The sequence below is a fragment of the Furipterus horrens genome, unplaced genomic scaffold (genome assembly GCF_987537825.1).
Source record: "Furipterus horrens unplaced genomic scaffold, mFurHor1.1.pri manual_scaffold_5, whole genome shotgun sequence".
In the NCBI taxonomy this organism is placed as follows: Eukaryota; Metazoa; Chordata; class Mammalia; order Chiroptera; family Furipteridae; genus Furipterus; species Furipterus horrens.
The window spans coordinates 63,382,059-63,394,765 of NW_028327175.1; the positions used below are offsets into that span (position 1 = coordinate 63,382,059).

Sequence of the window (12,707 nt, forward strand, 5' to 3'; positions counted from 1 at the left end):
CTCTAGACAGTTCCATCATATTTCCATGAGGTCCGTGGGCCCCTAAGCTTTTAAGAATTTGGGATAAACTTAGTCCCACAAGAAACCGACTTCAAAGCAATGCATTAAATGTATGAAGTTCTTAGTTTTTACAAGTGGAGAAAGGAGTCAGTCACCTGAATGACTTAAAATCAAAGTCAATAAAGAAGGCAAGTTAATATATCTTTAATATATCTGAGAGCCTATTTTTAAAAGTAAATTTCTTAATTCTTATTTAACTTTCAAAATTACTATTCAAAACCAAAAGGCAAGATTATTAATAAAAAGGATTTAGACATTACCCTCCAAAAGAAAGACTTCACAGAGAAATAAGATCCAACCACTTCATTTTTTGAGAGTTCCTAAAAAAAACAAATATTTAGCTAAATTTTGAGGTGATCTTGAGAATACTTTATTAGTCCAACAAATTCAAAACAAATAAAAACCCCAAAATTATATATCCTAAACATACTCTGGGTCTTTATAAATTGTAACTTTTCTTCCCTTGGATAAATTAATGCTTTTATCTTATTCATATTTGATATCAATAGTAATAAAGTGTAGAGAGAATAATTTCTGTAATTTTTAAAAGGGTCTACTTACCTCTTAATTCTCAATTGTTGATTACTATATCTGAAAGTCTAACATTTTATTCTAGAAAGAACTGTTTAAACATATTTTATGAATTTGAAATAAGCCAGATAATATCTGTTCCTTTTAATAAAACAATATAACACCACAGATCTTTAGAGTGTTTTTAAAGAATGATAGCAGAAATATTAGTTATAAACACACACCTAGTTAATTTGGTTTAATATCTTACTAAAATCTTCCTAGTTTTATTATATATACCCCATATATGTACATATATGACTTAGCTTGAACTTTCCAAAAATAATTTTAAAAGAGATGGATACTGGAAAAGGTAACTATTGGGCTGGAAACAAAGCAATGAATTAATGTTGGCTATTTTACTATTTAATCCTCAGATTTTATAATGTGAAACTAAATTGATTTTAGGAAATCAAAAACATAGTTACTTGCTTTTAAACAGAAAATATAAATTGCATGCATCCTTTAAACTTCAATGTTTTGCATTCTGTACCTGGATGTCATTTATGGTAAAATTAAGGGAAACTGATGACAGTTATGAAAAAGTATCAACCTTTGACACTGTGATGAAAAGGAGGAGTTCTGTAGCTTCTTTGATTACTCTATGGTTTTGTGTTAGCAACTAAGATTGCAGTGTTCCAGCCTCTCAAATGATGCCTAATGCATAGTAGATGCTCAATAAATATTTGTTGATTGAGTGTTAGTCACTTAAGTTTTATTTGGTTGAAGAAACATAGCCCTTCCAAATGGGAAGCCAAAACTATCTGAAAATAATAATGAACTAAAGTACCTTAGGGTGTGCAGCAATTTGAATAATTTAAGTTTAAAAGTAAAATTACATCAGTGTTCATCTATGCAATCTACCTGTGCTTTTCACATGAACTCTATTTCTTAAAGAAACTAATTACGCTTCCCAAGTTACCTGCATAGGGTTTGCTTAGGTAACATGACTAATGTCAGAGGTCATAGGGAAAAAGTCTTGAGTTTAAGACATTGGTTTACCATCACTACAAAGTTATAATTTGTTTAAATTTACAGCTATGGTTCTCATCTGTCATACTTAGCACATTATCAAATTAGTTTCTGAAAATGATCCTTAAAGAATACACTAGTATTTGTACATTGGGGTACAAACCTTACATGGAATGATTGCAGTCTTTTTTTGATGCTACACTATTGTTTAACTAAAAAACCTTATTCTAATTTTTAGAAAAGGTGCATATTTTCCTTTTCTATTTCCAATTCTTTTCTTATTTTGATTCTCAGTTATTATTTAATTAAGCACCATGGTTAGCAACATGTGAAAAAATTTTCAAGTATTGTATTAAATAAATAATTGCTTGAAGTATCCTTACACAAATACTGTAATTTCCCCAGAATCAGTAACACAAGCTGTACAACTAACAGTAAGTTTTATCTTAACGTAAAATATGTTAAGGCAACATAAATAGATGTGAAGGTCTTGGCTCTACACTCAAGATGGTTACAACAAATAAGACAACCTTTTAGCATTTAAAAGTATTGTAAATTCATTTAAACGTTTGATGCTCTAAGGTGACTAATATTGAAACTGCACCAACTCCACATTTTCATTCTCCCTCAGGTGAACACAGAGGATAATGACCTAATTCGGTGACTAGTATGCAAAGGGAAAAATGAGATTGATGAATTTGGGGGGGGGGTGGATTTTAATGATTAATATCTTTTTAATTTTAGAAGTATAGTTAATTGAGGTAAAAATACAGTTGTGTGTGAAGAAACACTTATGCTATTTGCCCTTTATTCATTGCTGCATTTTGGAATTCATCAGCCTTAATTATGAGATTGACTTTATAGCATTTATAAATAACACAGAGTTGGGAATATAAACAGTGGCAAAGTAAGGATTCTAAAAGAATTTTATATTTTCTTCAAAAATATGGAAGCATCTAATTTTTCAAATACATACACATAATAATTTGAAATGAGGCACCAATGAAAAACCATTCTGGTCACCCACAGTTGACAGCATTAATGAACAGAAAAGTTTATGTTGTTCACAGTTTTTAAAAAAATTACCTATTTATTATCAGGATATAAGGTATTTGTAGAAAGAACCTGATAATTAAAAACAATGACTTTTTTTTTTTTTTTTTTTTTACTATTTCTGACTGACTGTATGAGATTCTTAAAAATGGGTTAATTTGTTTCTCTACCATTTCTTAAACTAAAGCACTTAGAGGTTTTCACTGATGCCTTTCTAATGTGCCATACAAGGTGTCAGGTTTAACTATGCCCCGAAGATTTACAGAGTTGAAAGTTGTCCTCTAGTTTAAATTAACAATATCCTTGCCAAAAGTCTTATTAAAAATTACTTCATGCAACCAGTGAGTAAAGTGTTTTATAGTTCATTAAAATTATGCTAAGTGATTATAATAAAATCTTTATTAAAAAGATATATTACTTAAAAATAAGCCATTAAATAACAGAGGATATGTTAATGAGACATCATCACAGTCTATATTATATTATTCAGAGAATGAACTCTTCTTAAAACAATTCTAAATTTACTGTTGAGACTATCAATTGCAACATGTGTATATATGATCACAGTGGTTATTTCTCATACAATTAACGTGATTTATTGAAAGCATATAAGTTTATTATGACCACATCCACTGGTAAACTCATTCTTCTCTGTAAACATACACACACACAATGGAGTGTAAAATAATTTCTGCTTACTGTCTGATAGAGGCAATTATTTCATTATTTTTTCCATTTTTTGTTTGACCCCACAAAATTTATTCACAAAATATATATACATCTTCTCTTCTGAGCTCATGAAACTTTCTTGCTGAATAATTTAACCTTAGAATAAATTATCAATGATAAGCTTCTTCTAAAGAATAAAATATCGCACTAATTCAAAGTATTACCATTTCTCTGCCAAGTACATTTTGTCATGCAAGTAAAACTCTGACTTGGATAATTATCCAGTTGCGCAAGTTTAGAGAGACATAGATCCCTTTCTTCTGAAAATTACATTTTTCTGTAACTACTGAAGATGAGGGAGAATTAAAAATATATATGATGGGAAGTGTGTTGATAAAAAAAAAAAAACATAACGTTTTAAAGGATGTTACCATACCCAGAAGAGGAGGTGTTACGGATTTCATAATTTACTGTCTAACATACCATTCAAAGACAGCACATATTTTACACATCCTTGCTTTTCAGAGGTAAGTTTAGGTATACTTTTTCCTACTAATTATTAGGTAGTAGCACATTTACTCCAAATAATATATGTTGGTCTTGACCAACAATTACAACTTCTTTGTTGTCATGTTGGCTATTCATCTCTTATTTTCAATAGTAAATACAAACCCATGTTATATGAGTGCCACAGATAATAAGATTTCCATCAAAAGAATCCAATGTTGGCAAGATGACGAAAATGACAAGCAGATATTTAAGCAAAGGGAAATGCCATGAGCTGATTCACTTGTACTTGTAAAAACATAGTGTAAATTTAGCTTTTCCCCTCTCCATGGCTATATTACTTCTGAAAAAATACAAGGAAATTTAAAAAAGCTCCATAATGAAAAGAATATGTAACATTATCTGACTATGTGTAAGTTTTTGTCACAAAGTTTATAAGTCTCAGGCTTTATATTAACGTTTGACACTCAAAGATAGGTTGTACATCACAGCCCTGATACAAAAAGCAAAAGACCTCATTCCGTATATTATGATTCAAAGAAATGACCTATTTGTATGAAAAATTCACCTTTGATTTTGAGCATAGTTATATAAAAAATAAGATACCTATATTTAAATGTAATGCAAATAAATTATATCCTCTCTCCAATAATAAAAGAGGAAAAGTCCTTACACAAGGTCTTTAGAAAAGGTTTAAATAATTAAAAAAGAGATGCATTTTCACAAAACCATAACATAATAAACAGTAATGCAAAACTACACAATATAGTCACTTATCTCTTAGTTTCTCAGAAAGCACAGTTTACAGTAGTGCCCCCTTAGCTGCAGTGGATAAATTCCAAGACCCCCAGGGGATGATGGAAACCAGACAGTACCAATCCCTGTAGACACTATGTTTTTTCCTGTACATACAGACCTATGATAAAGATTAATTTGTAAATTAGTCAAGAGGTTAACAATAATAACTAATAATAAAATAGAGCAATTATAACAACATATGGTGATAAAAGTTATGCAGATATGGTCTTTGTCTCTCTGATATCTGATATGATAAGCAAGGTGGCTACTGAGAGAATAACAGGAGGGGAAGTATACGGCATGGATACTCTGGACAAAGCGATGAGTCACATTGCAAGCTGGATGGAGTGGGACAGTTTGAGATTTCAGCACACTAAGAAAAAGACACACGATTTAAAATTTATAAATTATTTCTGGAATTTTCTATTTAATGTTTTTCAATCAGGATTGACCGTAAGTAAGTGAAACCATGGAAAGCAAAACTACGGATGAGAAAGGACTGTTGAACTTGAACATCATCCCTTTTCCTTTATTCCATGGAGAAAAGAATTGTGGGAGCAGTTTCAGTGTGTGAGAAGGATGGCAGATTGGTGGTAACAGAAATGTCAAACTTCCCCTGAATTTTGAATTTAATGTTCTTCTCTTGTGATACCAATATGGGCAAATATGGCAAATATTTTAGGAGACAGGAACCATTTGAATTCATCATCAATTGTTTAGTATGTTCTCATAGGAAAAAAAAAATGAGTGAACTGATTTTCCTTTCTTTAATATTCTATACCCTCAACAAATATTATAAAATTGGAACTCTCTTAGGCTAAAAACCCCAAAGCCATGTTACCATAGACACTAAAAATAATCTGCCAAGAACCACAATGAGTGTAGAGTTAGACACCAGGAATTCTGTATCTTTAACAGCAAGCAGGAAATATGTACCTATTTGAATGTACAAATGGATTATTAATAAAAACAAAGAATTTTAGATATAAAAATAGTAGAGTTTGAAATTTATTATTAATTTTACCTATTTTTGTAGGTCAAAGAAAGATTTATGTTTAGTTAATTTATCATTAAAATTAAATTTAAATATAAATTAAATGAATTAAAGAATCTTCATATTTATTCTTTTTCATGCTACAATAAAATGGATCATGCTTACTATTTAATACTAAATATTACACAATATCCTTCTTTAGCATTACATCTTAATTACATCTGGAATGGAGAATATTGCCACATATTAATAGAGTACAAGTTTTTACATAAATATATTATACTACTGATACCAAATGAGGAAAGCCAACCTGTAAAAATTTTAAAAATACATACTTTTAATATAACACTAATGTTGAAGTACAATTAAAAAGAAAAAATGTTATACAAATATGAACAGTGCAAACATTTCTTTAAGATTTCTTAAGGCCCTGGCTGGTGTCGCTCAGTGGATCGATTGCTAGCCTGTGAACCAGAGGATTGCCGGTTCGATTTCTGGTCAGGGCACATGCCTGGGTTGTGGGCCAGGTCCCCAGTTGGGGGTGCGTGAGAGGCAATCACACAGTGATGTTTCTCTCCCTCTCTTTCTCCCTCCCTTCCCCTCTCTCTAAAAATAAATAAATAAAATGTTTAAAAATAAAGACTTCTTGAAACTTTATTCTGGTCAGTAAAAAAAAACAAAAACAAAACAAGAACAAGAACACTAAATCAGAATATCCAGCAGCTTTCCTTAAAATGTTTTGCATTTTTGACCATTTTTGTGAGTTGAATTATCTTTTGGTCATTAATTCTACAAAAATTGGGAAGAAAATAGTAAGTTATACATACTAAAGCAATTAAGACATTATCATAAGTGCAAAAATATTTTGATATGTTTTCTCCCATCACAGTAACAAAAATGGCAAAAATAAAGAAAACTTAATAGCATGATTCAATCAGAATGGAAAAAGAAAAGACTCATGTTCCAGGGTCTAAAAAAATTAGTCACTATTAAAAAAGAATGCTGACTTCTTAAATAGAAATTTGAGAAATAAGATTTTTACAAACAAAATCCCTTTAATTTACTTTAAGGAATATTCGCATAAAAGTCAATTTCATCTCGACACTTATTTGTGTCTATGAGTGGTACCACCACTGAATAAATTAGAAGCTTAGTTTATATCTTACACATTTTACAAGTTATCAAAATCAGGACTTAATAAGTTATAGGAACCATAAACTCTTCTCACGCTCAAGAGCTGAAATGAGAAGAAGCAATGATGAAAAATTGCCCTCATTATATGCTCCAAAGATGTAGCAATACAGGGACATCTGAGCTTAGAAAGCCTTAGGCACAATATTTGGTGAACAGAAACAGTAAGTTACATGTTTTTTTCTTTTCTTGGAAGTTGTTCCTACCCTCACCTCATCCTTTCATTACTGATCTAGAGAAGACATTTTCTAGACCCTGTGGTATAGGTAACAAACCAGATGCTGAGAATGATGCTGAGAAGTGACCAGATATTAGCAAGAGGATGATTTGGGTGCAACTGATCAGTGTGACTTCTATTTACTTAAAAAGAAACACATGGTTTGCTGGAAGTTAATGGGAAAAAATAAATAATTGAAGAGTGATGAAATCCCGTGGTATAATTTGAAGAGGTATGAGAGAGATTTGGGAAAGCAGTTGATTGATATTTCTCAACAAGAAAAGCTGAAAGATCACATGCTAAGCATTACCTTACTTGATCTTTTCCAACTCTTCCTCATTAGCATTGTCTGTAAATGAAATAAAGCATTTTTATTATCTTATCACTTAAGTATAGAATAGGGCAGCCAAGTGGTTTCTAGAGGAGGCTTAACATTTAAACAGTAAACATTTCCAAGCAATAATTATAAGAGACAAATTGTTTTTCGCATACGCAGAGCTGGAAGAAGTACCTTTAACATTCAAGCAGTCTTTCTGGTGAAAGTTTGTTTTATTTTTGTGTACAGAAAAATTGGAGATTATATTTTAAATAGAATAGAAAATTTTAAATATCTTAATTATTGACACACACAAAAAAACCACATGACTGGTGATTCTTCCTTTTGGTGGGAAAGGTTGAGGATGTACCATGACTTTATCAGGCAAATATGTTCAAAATCTGTTGCTTTAAAGGCATCTTAGAATTGCCTCTCCTTCCAGTTAATCTTTAATTACATCAGGATCTGTAAATGCTTTCAATTGAGAAAAATGGTACATATTGTGATGGTTAATAGTAGATCTTCCTGCTAAATGTTTAGCCATAACATATCCTTTAAACTAGTTTTATGTGTGTGTGTGTGTGTGTCTTAGTAAGAAATATTTATGGCTACAAGCTTTAATTAAGGTTATGGAAAATTATGATAAATGCCTAAGATCATTGGTTGTTTGCATAAAGTAAGTCATAAAAATACAAAGATTTTTAAAATTTCCTTTCCAGTTTTAAAAATTTCTCAATGAACACTGAGGTATTAACTTTCTGATTAAGTTTTTTACCCTCTCTTAGCTTTATCATTGTCTTTAAGGCAGATGAACTGGAGAATAGGGAATATCTGGAACAAATAATATAGCTTATAGAAATGCTTGCCATATTTGTGTATAAAGAAAGTGCTTTTGTACCTTTGAGAACTATATCTCCTTCAGCAGAATTCACTATAAAGCAGGGCAATTTTAGAAACCACTCATAAATTACAAAAATACAAGAAAGAAAAGATTTTAATATAAGATTATGTCATATAGAAGGCAACCTTTAGCTTAAACTAAGACAAGGAAATTAGTAGAAGTTCTAGAGTAAGAAATGAGAAAAGCATAAAATTATCAAAGATAAGGTATCTTCCTCTTTTCCATAGATAGTGGCTTTATGGGTTATATTTTCTCTGTAGATGTTTTGTGTTAAATATTGACAAAAATATGGACGAGTAACAGATTTCCTAAGGTTATAACAATTCCCCCTTCTTTTCCCCAAATGGAGCTAGAAAATGCAAAGCATTGTTATTAAATACCATTATAGAGGGATTTTATATGTCTTCTAAGTACTAATGTCCAATTTATTTTGAAGCAACAAAACTCTCCATTGGGCTGTGGAGATGCGCTTGTAGCAGATGGGTGATAAATGCTTGTTGTTGATGTAAAGTAAGTTATTGCAATCAGCATCATCATCATCATCATTATTACCACCACCACTTTCTTCACCATCACTAAAAGGCAACTGGAAACCAAACACCTGTGTGGTATGACATATTCACAAAAACTGTCCTATTAGGAGTCAGATGATAAATGTTCTACTTTCTCAGAAAGCAGAATTTCAATGGACAAAGAATGATAATTTCTAGAGGCAACGTTTTGAGTCAAACAAACAGAACAATTACGAAAAATCAAAAAGTAAAATCTCTTAACTCATGGCCATTTACCATCATCATTAGTATCTAAGAATCTTATAAAATTTCATCCTGTAGGAAACATTATACTATAAAACAGAAACTAAGAACATAGGTAAGGGTTGAATTTTAGGGTAACGCTACTCAATAGTATACAGATTCACTACTGCAGGTCAAAGCCACATACATCCCTTGACTCAGAACCACTGCGTGCAATTCACTTTCAATATGTAAAACAAACTATAGGGCTGGCATTTTTCCTATCTCTCAAAATTGGCTTTACAAACAGGCTGCACGGTATTATTTTTCAGATTGGGACATTGATATGAACAAAAGTTGAGTAGTACTTTCCCTAAGTATAAATATGAAAGATTTGACAGGCATGGAAACCAATTCATTATTTTCTTGATTCAGTATCTTCAGTTCTTTTATTAGACCCAGTGACTCTCAAAATGGCCCTAGATCTTATTTAAAATTTTCTGCTTTTTGAGCCAAAACAGCAAGCTAAACAATGGCTTTGAGTATCCCACTCCCAAGTTTCTTTTTCTTTCCAGGTGGTTGGGTTAACATATATGTTCAATAAAACTGAAAACAGTAGAAAAGTTTTTCTTTTTTTAAGTGAATTCAACACAGTATTAATATTGTTACCTTTTCTATCTGTGAGTCATGTTAGAAAAGAAAGATTGTTTAGGGAATGTTAAAGATAGGAGATGAAGCAAATTATAGAAAAAGAAGATTTGGGTTTTTTTGCTCTATGATCTTCAGCTGAGAAACATATGAATTTGTTTTTGAAAGTGTCCTTAACTAATATTATTACAGTATAATTAAAATCCTTCAATGGCAACTCAGTTCTATTTGGGACCAATAAAAGATAAGTAGCACAAAAATGTATCTGTGACAGTGCTGCAAAACTGATTACTTTTTTAAAAGATTCCACAATCACAGTCCACTTTTGCTTTTATTTTTTGCTGTAGTGATTATTTTAGGCAATTAAATGTCTATATGTAAAAGAAAATCACAGAATTGGTGTAGATATTATAGTACTTACATATGATAAAACATATCACATTTTCATAGGTGGATTTTTTCCAAATGTTAGCTATGAAATAATTCAGAAATTTTCAAAAATAAACCAATATGAAAAAATTTTAATTCACTAAAGGCCAACTAGGCTCAAATCACATGTTTCTTAGAAATTTTCTATTTTTTATTAGCCAAGCAATTCATAGGTCTAGGTTATCTAAGAGAGTGTGCAACACAAATTAACTCACTTTTATTTCACAAATTCTCCAATGAAGGAAGTTGTGGGTTGAACTCTACTAGAAAAAGAGCCAGAAAGAACTCACTCTCAGACCAAAATATCATACACAGGACACACCTGTATGCACTACACACTTCTGAGGGATCAAAAACAGGACAAAATTCAAAATGAAAATGACAGTTGTGTCATGTGACTCATCAGCATGCCCCCATGAAGATTTTAATTTCTTGTACAAACAATGGTTGAAACTTAAAAATGTTATACACACAAACACACACACAAGCATATACTCACATCCGGAATTTTTAAAAAGGACTCACTCATGAACTCAATGGACAACATTTTAATATAAGCAACTATGAAACACTGAGGCACTTAATCATACTATACTTCTTAAATTGCTGGGATTAGACGTTGCATGTTTTAGAGGCCTTAGGGGATTCAGTAGGCTGATAGGTTTTTCAACTCATTCTTCAGTTTTACTAATTTCCAGAACTGGTAATCCACACAAGGACAAATCATTCCAGCTGCATTATTCATAGTATACATTGTCAGTATTAACCATGTATAAAAAACTCACAAGCTAAGTGATTTAGAAATCTTAGCACTTTTCAATGCTGAGTACTCTCTGTTTCCAGTTAGCCATTTCTTCCTATTTTTGATAGCATTTTCTTAACATTAATGTTCTATTTCCTACTTGATTGTTAGAATTTATTTGTTAATGGCTCTTGAAATTCATATTCCATTCTCCACTTTACTAAATATGAAATATTTAGGAAAATCTTATAAACAGACATAAGAGTAAACGTGGTTTTTAAACTAAAGTCTTAGGTCCCATAAGCTTAAAAAAGATTATTTCTGAGCTAATAATCAAAGAGAACAGAGCTCTTATAATTTTGCTGTGTGAGAGTCAATGAAAAAATCATCTTCTATTTCTTCCCTATGTATCATTCTAAATATTAAATGGAATTGTGATCATTTAGTAACTGATCTCTGGCTTACCACATTTTGAGTTGGGGTTTCTCTAAAATTTGTTTCTGGATAATTTGTGGAAGTTCAGCATGTCATTTTTACTGCAGCAATATGTTATGTATTTCAGGTATATAAAAATTAATTTGAAGACATATTGAATCTGATCATTTTTAACCAAGAAGCTTCAAATGTATTCTAGAAAAATGTATTTAGAGAACAGAAGACATGTTACAAATGAAGAAAATATAGTAACCTGCTTCTAAATGATTGTCTCATTAGAAATCTTGAGACAAGCAATACAGACTGATTTTAAGCCCATTATCATTAATTTATTAATTTTAAACATGCAAAAGGTTGTTTGTGACAATGTCAGGGATTTGAATATTAAAGGAAAAAAGACTTAAAATATTTTTCCCTGCACATTTGAAGTACCCCTTCAAATCCTCATAGATACTCATCTACAACCCATTGAACAACCATTAGTTACAGAAAGCTGGGCTATGTTTTGAGAGAAGTTATCATAAGAAAGATAGCAGAAGCAGTAATTTACACATACAATTTTTTTAAACCAGGGGTGATAGCATATAAGATGGAGATGAGGAGAAGTATAGTACGGGTTTATTTTAGGTAATATAAGAGATATTGAAGAAAGCTTGGACTTCAGAGAAGGTGAGTTTTACAGGAGTTGGCATGGCTAGGGCAGAGGTTCCAAGTGAGGGAATATATGTTGATCATTGGAGAACCTTAAAGTCTGCCATCAGAAGTTTTTGTTTAATCAGAGAAATAAGCATAGATCACTGAACACTTACAAGAAAAATAAAGAAGAAGGTATAGAATCTAGCACATGCTTAGTAGGTAATCAGTACATGTTTGTTTTCTAAATAGGAGCCTACAAATGGCCCTTGTTCCTAGTTTTTTAATTTAATAACTAGTGTTACTTAACAGTTTTAGAGATATTAATAAAATAGCTAAAGGACAGCTACATGGAGAGCAATGGGGGAAAATGGGACAACTGTAATAGAACAACAATAAATAAATGGAAAGAAAAAAAAGAATGGCTACATGGATCAAAGCAAAGGGGAAAAGGGAAAATCTATATGTGTTTTTTAGAAATTTTCATAATGTAAAGCATATGCTTAGAAACCCAGATCCAAATCTAGGACCTCAGACTAGCCAGGAAATTGGGGAACTTAACAGAATTTCCTATGAGGAATATTTTATCCTTCCTCCCCATCTCCTGACTCACCTCGTTCCTCTATCACACCCTCATATTCCCGGCATTCATCACATGACCACACCTACAAGGAGGAGCTAGTATGGCCACACTGGTCACCTTTCTCTCTGTTTGCTCCCCAGGTGTGGCCAAGGTCAGGATGGTTCACCGGCCAGAGGCCAACCTGATGCAGGCTGCAAATGTTGTGCCTCTTCTGAGGCATGAGGCCTGGCTAAGCCACTTCTCAAGGCAGGTGAG

General features: G+C 31.7%; 1 protein-coding gene across 3 annotated transcripts in view; it reads right to left on the reverse strand.

Moving 5' to 3' along the window:
* Positions 1-12,707, reverse strand: part of MCTP1 (multiple C2 and transmembrane domain containing 1) — a 473,957-nt gene that overhangs the window by 208,098 nt on the left and 253,152 nt on the right. Inside the window, exons 6-7 of one of the 3 annotated variants that reach the window (XM_090276499.1) lie at positions 7,342-7,380; positions 321-380 (exon numbers count right to left, since the gene is read on the reverse strand). The exons of 1 other annotated variant lie outside the window; for it this stretch is intronic. In XM_090276499.1, coding sequence (XP_090132625.1) covers positions 321-380; positions 7,342-7,380 — 99 coding nt within the window. The remainder of the gene's footprint in view (positions 1-320; positions 381-7,341; positions 7,381-12,707) is intronic. One more of the 3 variants, XM_090276497.1, reaches the window with a different exon arrangement.